Source organism: Oratosquilla oratoria, unplaced genomic scaffold (assembly GCF_046742065.1).
Source record: "Oratosquilla oratoria isolate Oo_2021 unplaced genomic scaffold, ASM4674206v1 SCAFFOLD190, whole genome shotgun sequence".
Lineage (NCBI taxonomy): Eukaryota > Metazoa > Arthropoda > Malacostraca > Stomatopoda > Squillidae > Oratosquilla > Oratosquilla oratoria.
Genome location: NW_027467543.1, coordinates 127,758 through 150,930, shown reverse-complemented (window position 1 = coordinate 150,930; position 23,173 = coordinate 127,758). Strand labels below are relative to the sequence as shown.

Here is a 23,173-nt window from a genome sequence, read left to right as displayed (position 1 = left end):
GTTGGGTAAATAGAATTAGGATAAATAAATTAAGTACATGTTGGCACCTGTGCTATGACGCTGGTGTCGTGCGGTCTGTGTATATAAGAAGGGGAGCAGTGGTCCTTACCCCACCCCGCTCCTGCACCGCACTCTGTTCTTGCTCAACATTGGTAAGAGATATATATATATATTTATAATTTTATACTGTGCTAGAAAATCTATCTCCCGTTGCTTTTACCCATTGTTTTTCTTTATCCCCGCGAAGAGAAAGAATATCCAAAACGAGGCTACGTTTTGAATCTAATATTCTAGATTGAAGGAACTGCTCGAATCCTAAGTCCCGATTCGATGTATAAACTCAAACATAGAGCCTAGATTCGTGACATATAAATGGGGGCCCGTCCGGGATCCCCATTTATATGTCACGAATCTAGGCTCTATGTTTGAGTTTATACATCGAATCGGGACTTAGGATTCGAGCAGTTCCTTCAATCTAGAATATTAGATTCAAAACGTAGCCTCGTTTTGGATATTCTTTCTCTTCGCGGGGATAAAGAAAAACAATGGGTAAAAGCAACGGGAGATAGATTTTCTAGCACAGTATAAAATTATAAATATATATATATATCTCTTACCAATGTTGAGCAAGAACAGAGTGCGGTGCAGGAGCGGGGTGGGGTAAGGACCACTGCTCCCCTTCTTATATACACAGACCGCACGACACCAGCGTCATAGCACAGGTGCCAACATGTACTTAATTTATTTATCCTAATTCTATTTACCCAACTCCACACTTCCACCATTTCCTTTATTCTTGTGTGGAGAGGGCTCACAAAATAATTTCTATCTGATACCTTAATTCTACAATGTAATGTGACTTTATATGTTGGCTCTACATCGCCGCCTGGTTTTGGCGTGCGTGCCCCTTGACCTGACATCGGCGAGGTCACCGATTTCATACTCCTCCGCCGACACATTTCGCGCGCACTTCTTGTCCATAGAGTCCCTGCGCACAAAGGGGCTCATTGTTTCTCTTGGGTCCGGGCTCCTTCGCTACAACATATTGTCATGGTCGGGGTATCGTGAACGTGGCCATGACATATATCCCCCTTTCGCCGGAAAAAATGATCAGGCCTGTGAAATGGGGTCTGAGCATTTTATGTCGGGACGTGATAAGGCATCAGCTACCACATTAGATTTTCCTGGAATATATTTGACTGTTAAATTGTAACCTTGGAGAGCTATCGCCCATCTAGCCAGCCTATCATTTTTGGTTTTACCTTCTATGATATATTTCAATGGATTATGATCACTAAGGATAACTACTTCTCTATCTAAGAATACATGGAATTTCTTAAGGGCTAATACAAGGGCAAGAGCTTCCTTCTCAATGGTAGAATACCGTGTTTGGTAGTCCTTGAGAACCTGAGACATAAATGAGATGGGCCTCATGACGCCATCCTTCTCTTGCGCAAGCATGGCGCCTACAGCTACTTTGCTGGCGTCACAGAAGATTATAAAGGTCTTACCGTAGTCAGGGGCAATTAAGACAGGACCTCTAGAGAGAAGTTTCTTACACTCCTCTATGGCTGCATTTGCGCCTTCATCCCACCTGAAAGGATTACAAGAGAGCATGCGGGTTAAAGGAGCAGCCACATCCGCGAGGTTTGGACAATACCTGCGGTAAAATCCCAGCATGCCAAGGAATCTTCTGATGCCTCGTCGTGTCTTCGGAACCTGGAACTCCACTATATCCTTGATCTTGGCTTCCAATGGCGTGATGTTGTTTTGGCCCACTTGATGTCCGAGGTATGCAATAGAACTTCTCCCAAAGGAGCTCTTCTTCATGTTCACGGTGAGGTGGGCCTGTGCTAATCTGTCAAACAACCCCTGCAGCCTGTACAGGTGATCAACCCACGTGTCGGAAAACACAATGATGTCGTCCGAATAGGCTCTGACACCTGGTAATCCCTCGACAAGCCAATTCACAAGGCGCTGGAAGGATGCGCCACTATTTTTCATTCCGAAGGGGGTGACAGTATACTGGAAATGCCCATGGGGTGTGACGAATGCAGATATCGTGCGGGCCCTACTTGTAAGGGGAATCTGGTGATACCCTTTCATCAAATCTAACTTCGAAAGGAATTGGGCTGTAGCAACTTCCTCAATGAGGTCATCAATTCTAGGGAGGGGATAAGGATCGGCCTGGGTGACCGCATTTACTTGCCTGTAATCCACGCACAGCCTCCACTCACCTCCGGGTTTTGGTACCAATATGGCCGGTGAGGCCCAGGGGCTAGTACTAGGCTCCACCAAACCTTGGGTCATGAGCTGTTGAACTTCTTCCTCCATGATTTTCTTCTTCTGGGGCGACAATCTGTATGGCGCTTGTCTCACCGGTTTGGCACCATCTTCTAGTATGACGTCGTGATGAATTGCTTGGGTAACGCTGGGGCATGGGGAAAATACCTGGATGTGCTCGCGGAGTATCGCTCTAACTTCTTCCCGCATCTCTCCCTCCAATGACGACAAGGATTTCTCCAATGCCTCATTGTTATCTGATCTGTCCAAATTATAAGAAAATGTTAGATCTTCAATATCTGAGTCAAGACTTCCCTCAGTTTGTCCTGTCTCAATTGCCCGTTCCCATTAAACTAAAGACAGTCAGTGACCCCATGCCCAGACAGACACATACTCTTACTGACTCAGCTGACATGGCCGATCCTGTGGCATTCATCACTAGAAGCCAGGCCAGGAGAGCACAAGAAGAGGAGGAACAAAGTAAAAGTGACCTAGCCCTCCTGCTTGGTGGAGACTCTGGGGACGAGACCAAAGATGAGGCGAAGGAAGAGACGATAGCGGACAAGAATGAAGAAGAAGACGTCCTTGCAGAGGAAGTCGTCAAGGGGATCGCTGTGGATGCAGAGCGACTCATCATACTCCAGAAAGAGGACCCTGAATTGGAAGCGGTGCGCCGAGCCCCCATTTATATGTCACGAATCTAGGCTCTATGTTTGAGTTTATACATCGAATCGGGACTTAGGATTCGAGCAGTTCCTTCAATCTAGAATATTAGATTCAAAACGTAGCCTCGTTTTGGATATTCTTTCTCTTCGCGGGGATAAAGAAAAACAATGGGTAAAAGCAACGGGAGATAGATTTTCTAGCACAGTATAAAATTATAAATATATATATATATCTCTTACCAATGTTGAGCAAGAACAGAGTGCGGTGCAGGAGCGGGGTGGGGTAAGGACCACTGCTCCCCTTCTTATATACACAGACCGCACGACACCAGCGTCATAGCACAGGTGCCAACATGTACTTAATTTATTTATCCTAATTCTATTTACCCAACTCCACACTTCCACCATTTCCTTTATTCTTGTGTGGAGAGGGCTCACAAAATAATTTCTATCTGATACCTTAATTCTACAATGTAATGTGACTTTATATGTTGGCTCTACATCGCCGCCTGGTTTTGGCGTGCGTGCCCCTTGACCTGACATCGGCGAGGTCACCGATTTCATACTCCTCCGCCGACACATTTCGCGCGCACTTCTTGTCCATAGAGTCCCTGCGCACAAAGGGGCTCATTGTTTCTCTTGGGTCCGGGCTCCTTCGCTACAACATATTGTCATGGTCGGGGTATCGTGAACGTGGCCATGACAAGGAGTTGATAGTAGTGTTTAAGAAGTGATCTAAGCATATTATACACAGGAAAGGATGGTAGAGGGAAGGGTGGTTGATAGAATACCAATTGACTATGTAGTGGTACCCAAAGGGAAGACTGGAAGATTTCTGGATGTTCATGTTTTCAGGAAAGAGGGTGGGGGATTGTCAGATCAGTTTTGGTAGAAAGGAAATTGAGAATGGAGCAAAAATAGAGGATGAAAAAGGCAGGAGGTGTTTGGTAAACTTGGTTCTGCACAGTCTTTTCATAATTTTTTCATATTTCTTTTTATAGTATCAAAACATGCTTTTCATGTTGAGAAAATTTTCCTCATTTTTTCTTTTTTATACCTTCAAATCTCCATTTATTGGATTTTCATATATAGGGGATTCCCTGTATTTATTTTGAATAAATAACACCAGATCATAAAGTATTCACATTTAAAAGCTAGAATATGGTTATGCACAAAATGCGCAAAAATACATCTAAATTTCATGCATCCAACTGGCTGTTTTTTATTCATGTTTGACTTCATTACTTGTAGTAAGCCTGACAGTAGTAGAATGCCACCTCCTTGAATTTGTTTCCTGAATCAGGTCATTCACACCTGCAATATAAATCATTAACATTGTTGAAAATGTGTTATTGATAACCAATTATGTGCATAATTCTTTTTATGGTAAATCCAGGTTCACATGATGAAAACAGTCAAAAATAGATTGACCAATTATATTCACCATTATAAACAGTCACTTAGGGTACATATTACTATGGGTATCCAGTGCTGCTAACCAGTTGCTAGGAATGGAATAGGTTCACATTTAGCAGGTAGTAACCTATCAAATGCCTTCTTTTATCCAAGTATACACACTCCACCATAACCTTTCTCCTACAGCACATCAGCTCCCCTTGAATAAAGGATTAGCAGGTTTCATATACATGGTCTTCTGTTCTAAAACCTAATTGGTTTTCTGCTAGATTGTTCTTCTCTTCAGGATGTTTAACATGTCTTTTTTTATAGTTCTTTCACATAATTTGATTAATTGTTGCCTCAAGTTTCACAAAGTGGAAAATCCACAGTCCAACAGTGGCTTGCAACAGTCCTTGGGATCTCCCACAAATCTCCTCAAGAAGAATCTTTGGACTGTTGTCTGTGTTGTATGAATATGGGACTGTTTCTCTGTTACCAGCTGAAAGTAGTAGGGGGAGAGGAGCAGTTGTGGTTGTCAGTTGCATGTAAGAAATATAGTTCAAGTTGGTAGGGAGAGACCTTGAGCTCAGTCCATAGACTGAGTGTCAGCCTCTTGATGAAGCTGAGGGGGCTGACAGGTTTTGAAAATGGGCAGTTTCAATGTCTATCTTGCAGGACCACCACATTCAGGTGCCTGTCATTAGTCTCTCCACATAGCCTAGTCATTATGTGGGTCAGGGATGTGTGTCTGTAGTTTAATGGTCTCTGCATTCCTTAAGTATCCCATTTGAAATTCCATGAAGCCCCCCAGAGCTTTTCTTATATCCAATTTTTCCAATAATTTCTATACTTCTTTTACTTTCACATTTATTTGTTACAGACATAACTGTTTACACCTCTTCTCTAATAAATAATTTTTATTTCATTCACTTCTCAGTTGTAACTATTATGGAATAAATTGATAGTAGTAGTGAATAAAAGCTTAGTTACTGCCTTGCTCCCTGGTGTTGTTGGGTTTCATAGAAAACAGGGCTTCAGGGGGTGTAGATTTCAGTTGGCCTAACCCTGGGATGTCTCCTCCATCAAGGGTTGTCTCTTGTGGAAACAACCCTGTGAGAAGGATCAACAGGAGGGAACTTGCTACATGTCTATATAACCATAGGTGATGTTCATGAATTATGCTGGTAACTGGCTTATATTGAGTTACAGTAAAGTCTTTGGTTTGATATGAAGTTATTGCATATATATCCCATGATTCTTTGAAGGCACTTAATACCAAAGACAATGAGATGCCCCTTCAAGTCAGTATTCAATGTTCATGTCTCATAACAATACAGCAAGACTGGGAACACAAGCAACTTGAAGATTCAAATCTTAGTCTTCCTTTATAAATAATGACAATGCCACATACTATGGTTAAGCAAGCCCATAATACCATGGTGAATTTAGTCCTTCAAAATACTTCCTGACATGACACACCACTGTTATGCACTAGTTTTGCAACATTAAGCTTTATTAAGCTTTATTTATTAAACTAATTGATACTTAAAATAAAAATTTATTGCATCCATTGTATTATTCAAAGCAATAACAAATTATCCCATAACCAATGGAGTTTGGAAAAAGTAAAAATAGAATATCAGGACAATATGAAATTGGTACAAAGGAAGTAAAATTTTAGCTCGGAAAAGGATCTAGGAGTAATTATTAACAAAGACATATCACCAGACAAGCATATTAATAGAATAGTTGGAGAAACCTACAATTTACTAATGGTGAAGAAAATATTAGTCACACTGATAAGACCAAGACTGGAGTAATGACAAAGATGGCACCAACACTTTCAAAATTTGTCATATGAACAAAGATTGTCCAAATTGGAACTATCAACCCTGGAACAAACGAGAGAAAGAGGAGATCTACTTGCCATTTACAGAATCATGAAAGGCATGGAAGTCCTTGACAGAAGATTTATTAAAGTGGGATAAAAGAAAAACAAGAGGACATGAAAAGAAACTCAAAAAGAATAGTTATAGAAGAGATCTGAAAAAGAATAGTTTCCCACACAGAGAGGTGGATGTCTGGAACAAACTGGACAAGGAAACAGTGTGTGCAAAAATCATACAAGAATTTAAGGACAAACTAGATGCTGAAAGATACAAAGATGGGTCACTATGAGCATAGTTCCCTTCCCGTATAATACAACTAGGTAAACTAGGTAAATACAGATGGCCTGATAATTATAACCTATCATAGTAACTACAAAATAGCAGCTAAAAATATCAAAGCCTACTTAGACAAACTAGAACAATGGGCCAAAAATAATTAGATAAAAGACTAACCCCGAAAATCATCAATAACATTGCTCACCCAAGACAACCATGATTCTAAAAGAAATAACAGGGAAATTAAATAGCCAAACCTTTCTAAGATTCTAGGCCTCACTTATGATACTCATATGACCTTAAAAAATAAATAAATAAATAAATTTCCACAAGTAAACCCACCATACTGAAAACATACATACATATACCAAAGACTTTTCCCCCCTTACATGGGAGGTAGCCAAAAAACAAAGGCATAGAAACCACTCCCACCCATTCCATCCTCTATATACTCCACTCCCCTCTACCCTTTTCCCTCCCTCTTATCTTGACACCTCTTGGATGATGGGTCATCCCTGCATCTTGTCCATTGCCCTGGATCAGAAGCAGTGTCACAAGACACAGCACACTGAAAACACAGCACCTTATTCCACACTGCCCTACACTCCCCCTGTCTAGACAATAACACAAAATTTCTTCTCTGAATGAGTTATTGGCTGAATCATTAGTTGTGGCTATTTACTGGGGGGGCATGAGTCTCCTATGAGAGAGACTGGGCAATGGATTAATCTGATTCATACTTCTTGCACAGACCATGTAATGAAAAGCTCTGAGTATCTATGAAATTTAAGAATGATTCTATTTCCCTTCATTTCCAACTTTTCTTGATGTGAAATTCTGTAGAGTGAGTGACATAGGGGTTTCATGTGATGCATTTTCAGTTTCCAAATGTTATATTTCATCGGAGTGATGATTTGTTTCAACTTTAGATCATTTATATGGAGACAATTTTATATTAATTTTGCTATTCAATGTTTCAAACAAGATTTATATAATGATTGATATTTAATTTTTGTGAGGAAGACAGCAATTCAAAGATACAATAAATGAAGTTCTCAAAGGCTTTGCTTGACACCGTCCATACAGTTAGCGACTAGCTATTTGGTTTTTGTACCTAGGTCATAGTTTCAGAAAGTTTTTATCTTATCTGTCAGTGTGATACAACTGAAGTCCTTCTTCCCTCCTCTCAACAGCTCATCAACAACCCTACTACTACATGGTTTGATGGGCCAAGACCAACTTTGGCACAATCAGTGTCCTCTGCAGTGTCAAGTCGCTATCCAAAAGACCTCCAGTGTCCATACTGTCCCATGGCTTTCAGCTTCAAGTCACATCTGGATCGACATGTGCCAAAGCACACTGGAGAGAAGAAGTTTGTCTGTCAGCACTGCTCAGAGCGCTTTGCCCGCAAAGACTCTCTAACATATCATCTGCGTAAACATATGTGATCTTCACAAGTCTTGATGTGTGTGAAAATTGAATTTCTTCTAATGTATTTGTTACCTGTAATACACTTAACTGTATTAGTAATTATTTTATCCTTTGATATTAACCTTTGCTGACAGTGGAACTAAAATCTGTTGCAACTTAAGAGGGCATGAGGTATAATAGGAAATATGTATGTTATGAAAATATATAAATAAAATAAGATATATAAACCAATAAAGTACTTTGCCACAATGTCTTTTTCATTACATCATGTGCTTAGTTAATTTTGTCAAATGTATATAGCACTGTCTACTTGTATGAAAGTGCTCAATAAGCCCATTTATGGTTTGCTTTTAAGATTATATGATTTGGTTATGGATGAATGTATTAATTTGTATGAACTTATTATGCATGTGTTCATGAAATCATCCTTACTAGGACAAAATACAGTATTATTCAATTTACACAACAGATACACTCCTAGAGTCATCATGTAATGCAATTTTTGTGCAAAGTGAAGTTAATTTTTATGTAAGAATACATAATAAGGGTGTTGCATTCCTCATATTTTTGTAAGTTATGTGGTTTAAGTTTCTGGGTCACAATTTTTTTTTCTATCATAAAAATATATATATTATTTGTACTATTATACACATGATCACAAGCATATTCTTAATTTATAGTTACCTAAGGGTAGTGAATGAGACAATAATAAAACTTTCAGTTAAGTATTCATATTTTTTAACATTTCTAGACCTTAGAATGCCAAAACTAAAAAATAATAATAATATTATTTTTGGAATGAGGAAAGAGACTTTTCAAGTTGACCTGATGCCACACATTCTGATTATGCAACTGGAAACCTTATCTCCAGAGAATGAACAAAAATGGATTCACTGATGTGAGACACCTTGTGACACCTGTGAGAATTAAACCTGCTGTATGTAGAATTGGAATAATAAATATCACATTATTCTAAATAAGCCATGTAAAATGTATTCTTTACATTGTGTTATTCCAAAATCAGATCATTTAAACACTCAAATTCAAGAAGTACCTGCATTTAGAAAAAATACAAAAGAATATCACTTCTTTAGCTGTTCTTATTGAAGTTATAATTATAGTACTTTAGCCATAAAAGCTTCATGTATTCAATTACTAGGAATAATTATATTGATATTTGTATGGTGAGAAGAGATCTGTTGATACATGTTTTTACATGAGAGGAACTATATCATAATAAAGTATTTTCCCTCTCCACAGCTGCTCAACCATCATCAACAGCAGCAACAGGGAAGGCTATGGCAGGTTCCAGTTTCAAATCCATCCCCACCCAAGACATCTAGTAGTAAGATGTATATGTGTCCTTATTGCCCTATGTCCTTCAGTTTTCCCTCACATTTGGACCGTCACATGCCCAAACATACTGGAGAGAAAAACTTTGTGTGTCCACACTGTTCTGACCGCTTTGCAAGGAAAGACACTCTTGATAAACATCTAAGAAAGCATGCAAAATAAAATATTTAGGGCTTGCAGCATTCTCTGCATCCTATTATAGGAATTTGTCATGAATACATATTGTGCTTGCCAAAATAATACAACCCCCAACCTCATGCAGCAAGAAAAAGGGGAAAATATATATTCATAATTGTTGAATGCATATGGTATAATACAATACAATATACTAAAGTATAATACAATACAAAAGATTGGCTACAAAATAGGATGAGAGAATCATACGAGAGGTACAAAGGAAAGAAAAGAGAAGTAAAGTATAAGATAAAGGAGGCAAAGAGGAGAGCAGATTTTGAAAGTAATAAAAAGATATTTTACTTACATACATACATATACCAAAGGCTTTTTCCCCCATTACATGGGAAAGAAATTAAGAGAGGAAGAGGAGGCGAATCAAGTAAGGAAGAAAAGGTAAAAGGTGCAGATGGAGAGATGACAATGGAAAAGAAGGCAAGGTATTTTGGAAAGAAATTAAGAGAGGAAGAGGAGGCAAAATAAGGAAGAAAAGGTAAAAGGTGCAGATGGAGAGAAGACAATGGAAGAGAAGGCAATAAGAGGAAGATGGGCAAAGCATTTTAGGGAGTCGCTAAATGTGAAGGAGGATAGAGAGGGAAAGGTAGTTGCAGTGGTTAATGCTAAGAAATGACAATAATGAGTGACTAAAATGGAGGAGAAATAAGGAAAGATGAGGTGAAGGCAGTTGTTAAGATGATGAGAGCAGGTAAGGCACCTGGGTTGGATGGGTGTTCTGCAGAATGTCTAAAAAAAAAAGGAGGTACAGTGATGATGGACTGGCTGCTGAAGTTATTCAATGTTTGTCTAAAAGGGAGTAGAGTGCCAGAGGACTGGAGGAGTGCCTGTATAGTTCCACTTTGCATGGGAAAAGGGAACAAGTGTGAGTGTAGTAGTTTCAGAGGGATCAGTTCAAGAGTAGTTGGGAAGGCTTATGGGAGGTTTTTGATTGAGAGGATTAGGAGAGAAACAGAGGCAGTAATAGGTGAGGAACAGTGGATCAGATTTTTGTGGTAAGACATATGTGAGAAAGCTTTAGGAAAAGGTAAGGATGGAATGTTTTTTGGGCCTTTGTGGATCTGGAAAAGGCTTATGACAGGGTAGACAGGAAGGCACTGTGGGAGGTATTGCAGGTATATGGGATAGGAAGAAAGCTTTTAAGAGTAATCAAGAGTTTTTACAAGAGTAGTAGAGCCTGTGTTAGAATGGGAAATGGAGAGAGTGAGTGGTTTGAGGTAAAGGTGGGACTTCCTCAGGGCTGTGTCATGTCACCATGGCTGTTCAATTTATATATGGATGGGGTGGTGCAAGGGTAATGAGTCAGGGATTGGAGATGGTTAAAAGAATTGGAGAAAAGTGGGAGATAAGCCAGCTGTTGTTTGCTAATGACGCTGCACTTGTAGTAAGTTCATAGGAGGTCTTGAGGAAGTTAGTGACAGAATTTGGGAAGGTGTACAAAAGATGGAAGTTGAAGATAAATGTGGGTAAAAGTAAGGTGATGAGATGTACAAGGGGAGAAAGTGGCAGCAGACTGGAAGTGAGTATTAAGGGAGAGAGACTGGAGGATGTGGATAGTTTTAGATATATGGATGCGAATGTGGCTGGAAAGGGAGGAGTGGAGATAGTTAGAATGTAGATTGAGAGAATGAAGAAAATGCCTTGGGGGATTAAAAAGTGTAATGAGAAATAGGCATTTGGGAATGGATACTAAGAGGAGATTGTATGAAGGAATAATTGTGCTGACAGCACTGTATGAGGCAGAAACATGGAACATAAGAGAGGAGTTTTAATGTGTTTGAGATGAAGTACCCAAGAAGTATGATAGGGGTTACTAGGCTGGATAGAGTGAGAAACAAGGTGAGGAGGAGAATGGGGGTGGAAAGGGAGTTGGGAGATAGGGTTGATGAAAGAGTATTGGGATGGTTTGGACACATGGAAAGAATGAGTGAAGAAAGATTAGTAAAAGAGGTGGAAGGCAGAGGTGGAATAAGTGAACATGAGGGGCAACCAAGGATGAGATGGATGGATGGGATAAAAGGGGCATTGGGAAAGAAGGATGTCTGTTGAGAAAGGATGGGAGAGGACAGAAGATAGGGTTGAATGGAGAATGGTTATATATGGATGATGCTGTGATGCATGAAATGGAGTGGGTGGGGGATGGAGGGTGAGGGAGTACTGTATATGTGAAAAATAAATTGAAGCAGCCTGAAAGGATTTCTCCCCATCGTCTTTTTCTGCATGTGGGAAAAGAGATGGGGGGTTGCCAATTTTACAAAGTGGCCTTGCTATGGATGTGCTGTGTCTTGCTACACTGTTTGTGATCAAGGGCAGTGGGTGAGATGCAGGGATGATTCATCATCCAGGAGGAGCCAAGACAAGAAAGGGGGAGGGTGACGAATGGGAGTGGAGAATGTGGGGATGGAATAGGTGGGAGTGGATTTTATGCCTTTGTTTTTTTGGCTACCTCTCTTGTAAGGGGGAAAAAACCTTTGGTATATATATGTATAATACAATACACACCAAAACTCCTTTTTCCCATTATAAAGCACACACACAAATACACATACTCATCCAAACCCATTCATTGCCTCTCTCATCTGAACATCCTGTGGATGAAGGATCATTCCTATCACACACCATATAGCTTCATGTCAAAAGCAATACAGCAAGACACAGCACCTTACATCAGTGCTCAACAGCTGGATCTGGTTCACTGTTTCATTACATGGCGACTCCTGTCCTCATCCACTCCAAAAGTTTGCTGAGCAAATGAGAAGAATATCCCTTCAGGCTGTCATTCCTTCATTTACACTCTTCCAAGAGCCCAAGATCTCTCTCTATCAACTTGAACTATATTTCTTACACATGACTGATTACCACAACTGCTCCTCTCCCCTTACCACTTTCAGCTGGTGACATAGAAACCATCCCACACTCATCAACAGATGTTCTGTATGCATCCAATGCCTCCTTTGCCCTGTCTATTCATCTCATTCTTGGTCTTCCTCTTAAGTTCACTTCATCCACTTTTGCTTTCCACACTCTTTTTAACATTCTTCCCTCATTCTCTCCATATGTCCAAGCCAACTTAGCATTCCTTGATCTACCCTTTCTAAAATCTCTCTTTCCACCCCTGACAGGCACTCCATGTGCATCCAATGCTTCCTTTATCCTATCCATCTATTTCATTCTTAGTCTTCTGCTCAAAGTCTTTTCATCTAATTTTGCATTCAACACTCTAGTCTTTTCTTACTTATTCTTTTCATAAGCCCTGACCGCCTTAGCACTCTTTGGTCTACCTTTTCCAAAAGCTTTCTTTGCACCCCTGTTCTTTGTTTCACCTTCACATTTCTCAATCTAGCCATCCTTGTAATGCTTAACATATTTCTCATGCATTTAATTTCATACTCATTCAAGCTCTTCCCTTCTGCCTTCTTTAAATTCAGTCTTTGTTTTGTAGAATGCTGAGGGTTTAACTATTCCTTCTTAAAACCTTCTCTGTGAATCCATCCCCAGACACCAATTTCTCATAACACTTTTCATTCCTCCCAGACTTTTACTTGCCTTCTTTATTCTATAATTCATCTCCATATCTACCCCTCCATTCACTACCACAAATGACCCTCCAGCCTCTCAACCTTCAAATTCACATCCATTCTGCCACCATCATAACTCCTTGTACATCTCATCACCTTATTTTTCATTTATCTTCAAATTTCTTCTCAAACACACCATTTCAAACTCATTCACCAACTACTTTAGTCTCTCAGAATCAATCACAAGGGCAGTGTAATCTACAAACAATACCTGACCCACTTACTTCCCTCCACTTTTACTCACTTCTGCATAGTATTCTTGCATTTACCTCCTGTACTACCTCATCTATGTACACATTGAACAATCATGGCTATATCACACAATGCAGCCCCACCTTCCCATAAAACCACTCTTGCCATTCCTGACCCTCACACATTACTATTAACATAAAAACTTTTTACCCCCTTCAACAGATTTTCCCCATCTCATACATCTGCAACACACTCCACAAGGCCTCTGTGTCAACTCTGTCATATGTTTTCTCCAAGTCTACAAAAGTCCAAAAAGACATCCTTACCTTTCATCAAAAACTTGTATATCTGTATTACTATAAATAGTCTGTGCACACTCTTCCTCTCCTAAACTCATACTCCTCTTCCTTAGTTATTCCCTCCATTCCCCTCCTAGTCCTTTCAATGAACACTGCCTTACTATTCTATATACCTTGGACTTCTTCCTCCTTATAAGAGAGGTCAAGTCAAAGGTATGCACCCACTCCCATCCATTCCACTCCCATCCACCACCCTTGTTGCCCTCTCATCTTAGCTCCTCGTGGAGGAAGGGTCATCACTGTCTCCTTCCCACTGACCAGGTCAGAAGCAATGCAGCAAAACACAGTGCATTCCTTACTAACTACACTTAAGACTGATCCTTCTAAAACTACTTCATACTTGTCCTCTTCCCCTCGTGGCGTGGAATTATATATTATGTACTCCTTAAATATGTGTGCTGGTGTCATAGTCAGAAATGTACTGGTCTTGCATTCACTTATTTGTTGGTTTGAATCCCACATTGCTCTCTGATTCCCAGCTGTGACTGTTACCTGCTCCAACAGTCCAAGCACATAGTGCAGATGTGACGTTTTCAGCTGTAGCTACAGGTAGTTCTTAATTTATGTGTGTTTAGTAAGTAAAGAGATAGGTGAGTGTGTGGCGAAGTGGAAGGAGGTTTCTTCAAGGTTAATGTGGATGAATGTGAAACTGGGAAGGGTGATGTGGATCTTTGTAAGTGCATATGGGCCTGGAAGTGAGAAGAGTGTAGATGAAAGGGAGGCTTTTTGGATAGATTTAAATGAGTGCATAGAGGATTTAGGGAGAAATGTCAGTGTAGTCGTATTGGGAGATCTCAATGCTAGAGTAGGAGATGAACCAATAGACAGAATGGTTGGGAAGTGTGGAGTACATACACATACATACATATACCAAGGATTTTTCCCCCTTACAAGGGAGGTAGCCAAAAAGAAAAAGGCATAAAATCATTCCCACCCATTCCATCCCTGAATATATTCCACACCCCTCCACCCTCCCTCTAATCTTAGCACCTCCTGGATGACGGGTCATCCCTGCATCCTGTCCACCGCCCTGGGTCAGAAGCAGTGTCGCAAGATACAGCACATCCACAGCAAGGCTGCTCATTAAATCGGCGACCCCCCCCCTCTCCGTCCCCCCATGTATAAAAAGGAGAAGACGGGGAGAAAACCCTTTGGGCTGCGTCAAATTTTGCTCACACATACTACCTCACCCCCCATCCCCCCACCCATTCCACCTCATGCATCACAACATCATCTATATACAACCATTCTCCATTCACCCCTGTCTTCTGTCCTCTCCCGTCCTTCCTCAACAGACATTCCCCTCTTCCCCAAAGCCCCCTTCACCCCATCCATCCACCTCATCCTAGGACGTCCCCTCATGTTCACTCCCTCCACATCTGCCTTCCATACCTCTTTTACTAGTCTTTCTTCACTCATTCTTTCCATGTGTCCAAACCATCCTAATACTCTTTCATCAACCCTATCTCCCAACTCCCTTTCAACCCCTATTCTCCTCCTCACCTCCTCATTTCTCACTCTATCTAGCCTAGTAACCCCCATCATACTTCTCAGACACCTCATCTCAAACACATTCAAACTCCTTCTCTCTTCCTCTCGTATGTTCCATGTTTCTGCCCCATACAGTGCTGTTGGCACAATCACTCCTTCATACAGTCTCCTCTTAGCATTCATTCCCAAATGTCTATTCCTCATTACACTCTTTAATCCACCAAGGCATTTACTCGCTTCTCTCAATCTACATTCTACCTCCACCTTCACTCCACCTTTTCCTGCCACATTTGCACCCAAGTATCTAAAACTATCCACTTCCTCCAGTCGCTCTCCCTTAATGCTCACTTCCAGTCTACTGCCACTTTCACCCCTTGTACATCTCATCACCTTACTTTTACCCACATTTATCTTTAGCTTTCTTCTATCACATACTCTCCCAAACTCTGTCACCAACTTCCTCAATCCCTCCTCCGATCCTGCCACAAGTGCAGTGTCGTCAGCAAACAACAGCTGGCTCACCTCCCACTTTTCTCCATTTTCTTTAACCATCTCCAATCCCTAACCCACTACCCTTGCATTTACCTCTTGCACTACCCCATCCATGTATAAGTTGAACAGCCAGGGCGACATAACGCATCCTTGACGAAGTCCCACCTTTAACTCGAACCACTCACTCTCTCCTTTTCCTCCTCTTCCTCTCTTAATTTCTTTCCAAAACATCTTTTCATTACTTTCAAAATTTTCTGTCATACTCTTACCCCATTTCACATCTGCTCTCCTCTTTGCCTCCTTTACCTTTTGCTTTACTTCTCTTTTCTTTTCTTTGTACCTCTCATATGACTCCCTCGTCCTATTTTGTAACCAATCTGTGAAAGCTCGTTTCTTCTCTTCTACAACCTTCTTTGTTTCCTCATCCCACCATTCACTACCCCTCCTTCTATTTCCTCCTATCCTTCTTGTTCCACACACCATCCTTGCACACTTTGTGACTCCTTGAACCATCCCCATTCCTCCTCCACACCTAGCTCTACTCTATCCTTCACTCCCTCCCACTCCTCCTTCAGCTTCTTCTTGTACTCCTTTTCCTTTTCCTTTTCATTTAAAGAGTTCACTCTAAGCACCTCCCTACCTTTTGTCCCTTTCCTCTTTCTCCATCTATCCTCCACTCCCAACTTACCTTCCACCAAAAAATAATCTGATATTCCCCCACCCTCTCCCCTTAGCACATGTACATCCTTAACTCTTCCTATCATAATCCTATTTACCACTACATAATCCATTAATGCTCTATCTACCACCCTTCCATCCACCACCCTCTCCCATGTGTAGTACCAGGAAAAAATCATAGCAGAGAATTTACCTAGTATTATATGGGAAGGGAAGTATGCTTGTGGTAACCCATCTTTGTATCTTTCAGTATCAAGTTTTTTCTTAAAATCTTGAATAGTGTTTGCACATACTGTTTCTTTATCTAAATTATTTCAGGTATCCATTACTCTGTGTGGGAAGCTTTTTTTTTTTTTTTTTTTTAGATCTCTTCTATAGTTATCCTTTTTTGAGTTTCTTTTTGTGTCCTCTTGTTTTTCCATTGTCACATTTTAGTAAATCATTCCTATCTAGGATTTCCATCCCTTTCATGATTCTATAGTCAGCAGATTTCCTCTTTCTCTTCTTTGTTCCAGAGTTGGTAATTCCAGTTTGGATAATCTTTGTATGTTAATTTGGAAACAGTTGGTGCCAACTTTGTCGCTACTCTTTGTATTCTTTCTAATTTCTTTATATTCTTTTTAGTACTGGGTGCCCATAGTGTTGCTGTGTACTCTAGTTTTGATCTTATTAGTGTAATTAATATTTTTTTAATCATTTCCTCATCCAAGTAGTCAAATGCCACTTTCATTGAAGGTTTCTCCGACTATTTTATTGATGTGTTTGTCTGGTGTCATGTCTTTGCTGATTAGTACTCCAAGGTCTCTTTCCGAGTTCACTTTTTTATTTCCTCTTCACCAATTTTATTTCTTGATATTCTGTTTTTACTTTTTCCAAACTCCATTATACTACATTTCTTGCTATTGAAGTTCACTTCCCACTTTTGAGTCCATTTCCAGATTTTGTCCAGGTCTAACTGCAATGATTCACAATCCTCCTCTGTTCTTACTTTCTTTAGTATTTTTGCATCATCTGCAAAGAAATTCATATAACACTCTACTCCTTCATCCATGTTGTTTATATATATGGCAAACATGATTGGAGCTAGTACTGAACCTTGCGGGACACCACTTATCATTTCTTCCCATTTCGAGTATTTATCTCTAATTACTACCCTCATTTTTCTCCCAGTCAGGAAGTCTTCCATCCATTCCAATAATTTTCCTCTGATGCCACCTATTGATTCTATTTTTCTTATTAGTTTCTTATTAGTTTCTTGTGTGGTACCTTTATTGCCAAATAAAGTCTATCTATATCTATCTATCTATCTAGTAGGTCTAGAAAGGCGCAGTGCCCATCCACCCCTCTCTTATACTATTTCTATTAGTCTCAAATAGAAGCAGATCAGGTTTGTTGTACATGATCTTCCTTGTCTAAATCCAAATTGATTTGTATTCATTATAGTTTTTTCTTCCAGATGCACCCATCTATTTTCGATAACCTTTTCATAGTTTCTTTTTTCTTCCCTGTGTATTTTTACATATTCATTTCTTAGTTTGATGTATATTTGCCATTTGCTATTTTTTTTTCTTTTTTTTTTCCATCTTTTCCAGGCTTTGTCTCTTCTATCTTTAGCTTCACTACACTTTTTGTTATACCAACACTTTATGTATACCCTTTTTTGTTTCTTCTTTGGTATGTATTTATCTGTTCCCTCCTTGTATTTTTCTTTTAATATGTTCCATTTCTCTTCCATCTTTGTTTCTTCATTTAATTTTTTTTCCCAGTTAGCATTTTGAAAAAAAATTCTAAGTTTTTCAAAATCCATTTTGTTGTACATTAGTTTTCCTTTCCCGTGTTTCTCATTTCTTCTCACATCAATTTGTTCTTTTAGTTTGAGCTCTATTAGTATGTGGTCACTCTTCCCAATTGGTGTCTTGTATTCCATTTTATCCACGATTTCAGGTTCCAGTGTAAATATTAAATCTAATCTCGATGGTTCTTCAATGTTTCTATATCTGGTATTTTCCTTCACCCATTGAGTCAATGTGTATTCAATGGTTATATCCAGTAGAATATTTCCCCAAAGTTCCTCTCCACCTTTTACGGTCATTTCTTCCCAACATATTTCTTTTGAGTTAAAGTCACCCATAATTACTATGTTTCCTCCTTTCAATAATTCAATTAATGCATTATTTGTGTCTTCCAGTAATTTGGAATGATCACTATCAGTCCAAGCCTGTCTTTTTGGGGGCACATATACAGTATTACTATAAATTTTCTACTTTTCATATTTCTGTTTTCAAATTTAATCATAATCAATTCCATGTTATTTTTTCCATCTTTTATCTTTGTCACATTTAAACCTTTCTTAGTCAAAAACATGACTCCTCCACCCTGTTTCTCCATTCTATTTTTCGCCCAATAGTTGTATAGACCTTGTCCCACAGTATTTGATGGTAGACCTTTTAATTGTCTCCACAATTCCCATTATATCTGGTTTCTCTATTAACAGATAGTTGTTTAATTTGTTTAGTCCTGAAATCATACCATCTATGTTTGTATATGTTATATGTAATTTTTTCTTTTTTTCTCTTTTTTGGTTTATGTTTCCTTTTTTGATGTACCAATTTCTCAGCCTCAGGTCCAGTACTCTCCAAAAAACTCATTCCTTTCAGTCTCCATTCTTCCCTCATTTTTAAGTTTGCTTCATGTCTAAGTGCCTTTTCTTTCTCTATTTCCTAATCTCTCATTTCCTTTTTTATCCATATATTTTTATCATTTTCACTATTTGCTAGCGTTGCTACTTTTGATAGTACCTCTTCAGCTATCATTTGAGTCCTTAGTTTGATTTTTAGTGGCCTATAGTGTTTTTCTCTAGAGTATTGTCGCATTCTATGCACCTCCTTGTTATTTTTGTCTAATTCTTGTCCCTCTTCTTGACCCTCTTTCAGAATTTTCTTTGCAATTTCTTTCTTTTTTCTTTTTCACTTTGGTATTTATATACATTATGTTTTTCTTTAATACCATAAACTACAATGAACTTTTTTATTCACTCTGTCTCTTACCCAGTTGTCTTTTCTTTAATTTAATTACCATTTCTCATTTTCTTCTACCTGTTGTACTATTTCTTTAAATGTTATTTTCTGATTTTCATGTTCTTGTTTCCACAGATTTTTTATGTCTAGGAAATCTTTCTCCTTAATTGTTTCTCCCAATTTTTTGGTCACTGCTTGTATTTGTTTTTTGACCTCTTTTTTTTCACTTCCTCATTTTTGTTTGTGTCTTCATTTTTCTTTCTTTTCTTATCACTTCTGATCATACTTAGTTCACTTTTTAGGTCATTAAGCTCTCTGTTCATTTCTTCATTAGCTTTTTGTAGATTGTTCATTTCTCTGTGCATTGCTCTATAATCAGTTCTTAAATTTATTAGTTCCTCCATCAAGTCATTAATGCCTTGATTTCTTAGTACACTGCTATACGTAGTTTCTCTTTCTACATCTAAACCTTTACCTAATAGTCCTCTTTCTCTTTGAAACCTTGAAAAAACATTGTGTTTGAGATGAAATGTCTAAGAGGTATGGTAGGGGTTACAAGGTTGGATAGAATGAAAAATGAGGAGAAGAGCAGGAGTGGAAAAGAAGATGGTGTATAGGCTGATGTAAGATTATTGGGATAGTTTGGACATATGGGAAGAATGAGTGATGAAAGATTAGTAAAAGAGGTGTGGAAGGTAAAGGTGAAGGGAGTGAACTTGAGGGGAAGTCCATATATCAAGGACATGACAGCAAGAATCAACAAGAAGATTAACCCACTTAACACCATTGCAATGACTGACTTTGGACAACAGAAAGAAACTAGTAACCACTTTCAAGCAATTCATAAAAACCACCTGTGTCTACATCACTACAGCATGGGTCCCAACAATCAGTAAGATGAACCCTAACAACTTACAAACACTACAGAAGGAACACTAAGAGTAATAACAGGATGTACCAAAACCACCCCAATTAGATACCTATCTACAGAGACCAAAATAATCTTCATAGGACACTGCATGAAAATGACGGGAACACAATTCTATTCCAGAACCCTTAACACAACACACCTATTTTTTACTTTCTGGTAAAGTTGGAAGGTGCTTAAAAGCTATAGTTGACCAAAAATGCGGTGAGGTAATGGGGTAAAGAGTGGGAAAGAGATGTTTAATCCAGTAGAGTGTGGGCAGGAAGAGTGGAAGAGATATTGATGCTAGCAGGATGCATGCCATATGGTCTCAGTGGTGTGGATCACTCGAGCAAGTGTGACCAGCCAGGCATGAACTATGCATGGTACCTGATTGTGTAAATTACAGAAAGTACTAGATTTTCTTAATCATGCTCTTTAAGAAATATACAATTCAAAGTCATGAATTCTAGGAAAACCTGTACTTTCCTGATAGTTCTGAATGAACTGGCATGAAAGATTTTGAGCAAGATAAAACTTCAGCTCACACTGTAATTAAAAAAAAAAAAAAAAAGTGTTGTTAATTGGGTAGAATGTCAAATGTTATTTAGATGTGACTGGCCAGGCAACAGCCCAGATTTAGATTCTGTTGAAAATTTGTGGTACCTAAAATGGGATCTGCAGGAGCATGGCATAAGCTTGTTTCCAAAACTCAAAGCGGCCATGAAGGAGTCAGACTTGAAAATTTAGCCCTTTCTTTTTCCAGACATTTGACAGTGGTATTTTTTTTTTTTCAAGGATGAGGGGGATTGTTACATTGTTTTGGTGAGCACTATATTCATTCACTCTTCAATTTAATGGACAAAAGGGGGGAGCATCCATTTGATGTATATATATATATATATATATATATATATATATATATATATATATATATATATATATATATACATATATATATATATATATATATATATATATATATATATATATATATATATATATATATATATATATATATATACAGTATATATATAGTAAATTAAATATATTTAATATAATCTAATATAAGACTTACTGGGGATTGTAGAGATGGGTTCTTGATATATTCTGAGTCACAGGATTTTGTCCATTCCTCCAAAATCTGTTAAATAGGGATCTCTTAAATCATGGGCTGAGTTTACTATCATACTAGGTATGATTTGTTTTTCTTTTTCAAATAGAAATCTATAGCTGATAATGAGTAATTGTTTCTTGTTATAGTGGAAGGAAATTATCAACTATCTCAATATATTTAATATTGATAAAATCCCCCTTGGCTGTTATGTCTTTGCCTTTACTGCCATTTTTTACCTCTGGGATTATACAATTCTGAAACAAATTTAAATATCAAGTGTGATTTTTTCATGGGTTACCATCATGAATATGTAGAATGTCCAACTAAAGTGAATAGTTTTGTAATATAAGGTTTTATATAATGAGTATTAATGGTATGAAGGATATACTGTTTTAAAATCTGTTACTTTGGTGAAGTATTTCCTACTATCTTCATTACTTTTATGACATTCCTTATATCATAAGAGACCAAATTAAATTTTAACAAGGTTTTATTGCCTTTTCTTACCCAATTAGCCCTTGCTATATATACTGGATTTGATAATAGTATAAAGTATATATATATATATATATATATATATATATATACATATATATATATATATATATATATATATATATATATATATATATACACACACACACACAAATATATATATATATATATATATTTATATATATGTATGTATATATATATATGTATATTTATATATATATATATATGTATGCAGTAGTGGGATTCAGCCGGTTCGTACCGGTTCGTTAGAACCGTCTCACGGAATTTTACTAGTTCGGCGAACCGGTTAACTGGCAAACTGGCTAGTCGCTGTCAGTCATTGTCACTGGTCTCCTGTATCCGGTAAGTACCTGAAAGGTACGTTTCGTTAGTGATTTAGTGCATAGTTTATTTACATAAGTGGTGACCAGGTTTGTTACCATGATAAAAAGTAAAGCAATAACTTATTAAAATGTACGAATTCATTTCCTGAAAAATTTACGATTTCTAGCAAATAACTGAATTACAAATTTTGCCAGATGAAGACGTAATAATTCAAGGAAATTACACTGGCAGCTAGGTTCAAAATATGGTCTTTTTTATTTTAATTAATACTCTATATCTAATGGCTTTTTTGCTAATTTGGCGAACGACCACCATTTATACTTTAGCCCCCCAAAAAAGTGGCCAGCCCCCCCCATTAGCCCCCCCAACTGAAATGAGCAAATTGAAAATTTAAAACACTCATTGAAATAATTTTATTAAGTGGAATCATCAATTGCCTGGGCTAAAGAATTGTCAGCCATCAGTGCTAGCCCAACCATTAACCCCCTCCCCTTCTGAAATGAGGATAATATATGTGTATTATCATATTACTATTAGCCCCCCAAAAAATTTGCTCAGCCCCCCCTTAGCCTCCCCAATTAAAAATTCCTGGCGCCGCCGCTGCATAGATATATCTTCATATTATCAAGTTTATCATTACCTCTATATCATTATATGATGTTTAACAATTTCTTACATATTTTATTTGGGAAATAGCTATGATTGATCATTTTATTTGTTAGAATCCAGGATCAACATGTGGACATAAATAATTTAAATGACATATATATGTGTATATATATATATGTATGTATATATATATATATATATATATATATATATATATAGAACCGGATGACAAAATATTTGAATCCCACCACTGTATATATGTACAGGAAGTCGTCGACTTACGACCTATGTGACTTACGACTGATCGACTTTACGACCACGAGATAGTGCAATAATATTTAACATTTAATAGTGATAGAATTGAAATGTTATGTCTGGCAGCGCAGAACAATTACTCCGCACGCCGCGA

At 38.2% G+C, this 23,173-nt stretch overlaps 1 protein-coding gene across 1 annotated transcript in view; it reads right to left on the bottom strand.

Annotated features, from left to right (window-relative positions):
• Positions 1-4,237: 4,237 nt before the first annotated feature.
• Positions 4,238-23,173, bottom strand: part of LOC143022819 (uncharacterized) — a gene marked incomplete at its 5' end in the record, with an annotated part of 134,948 nt that continues 116,012 nt past the window's right edge. The window contains 2 exons of the mRNA XM_076181198.1: positions 4,238-4,262; positions 21,277-21,342. Coding sequence (XP_076037313.1) covers positions 4,253-4,262; positions 21,277-21,342 — 76 coding nt within the window. The remainder of the gene's footprint in view (positions 4,263-21,276; positions 21,343-23,173) is intronic.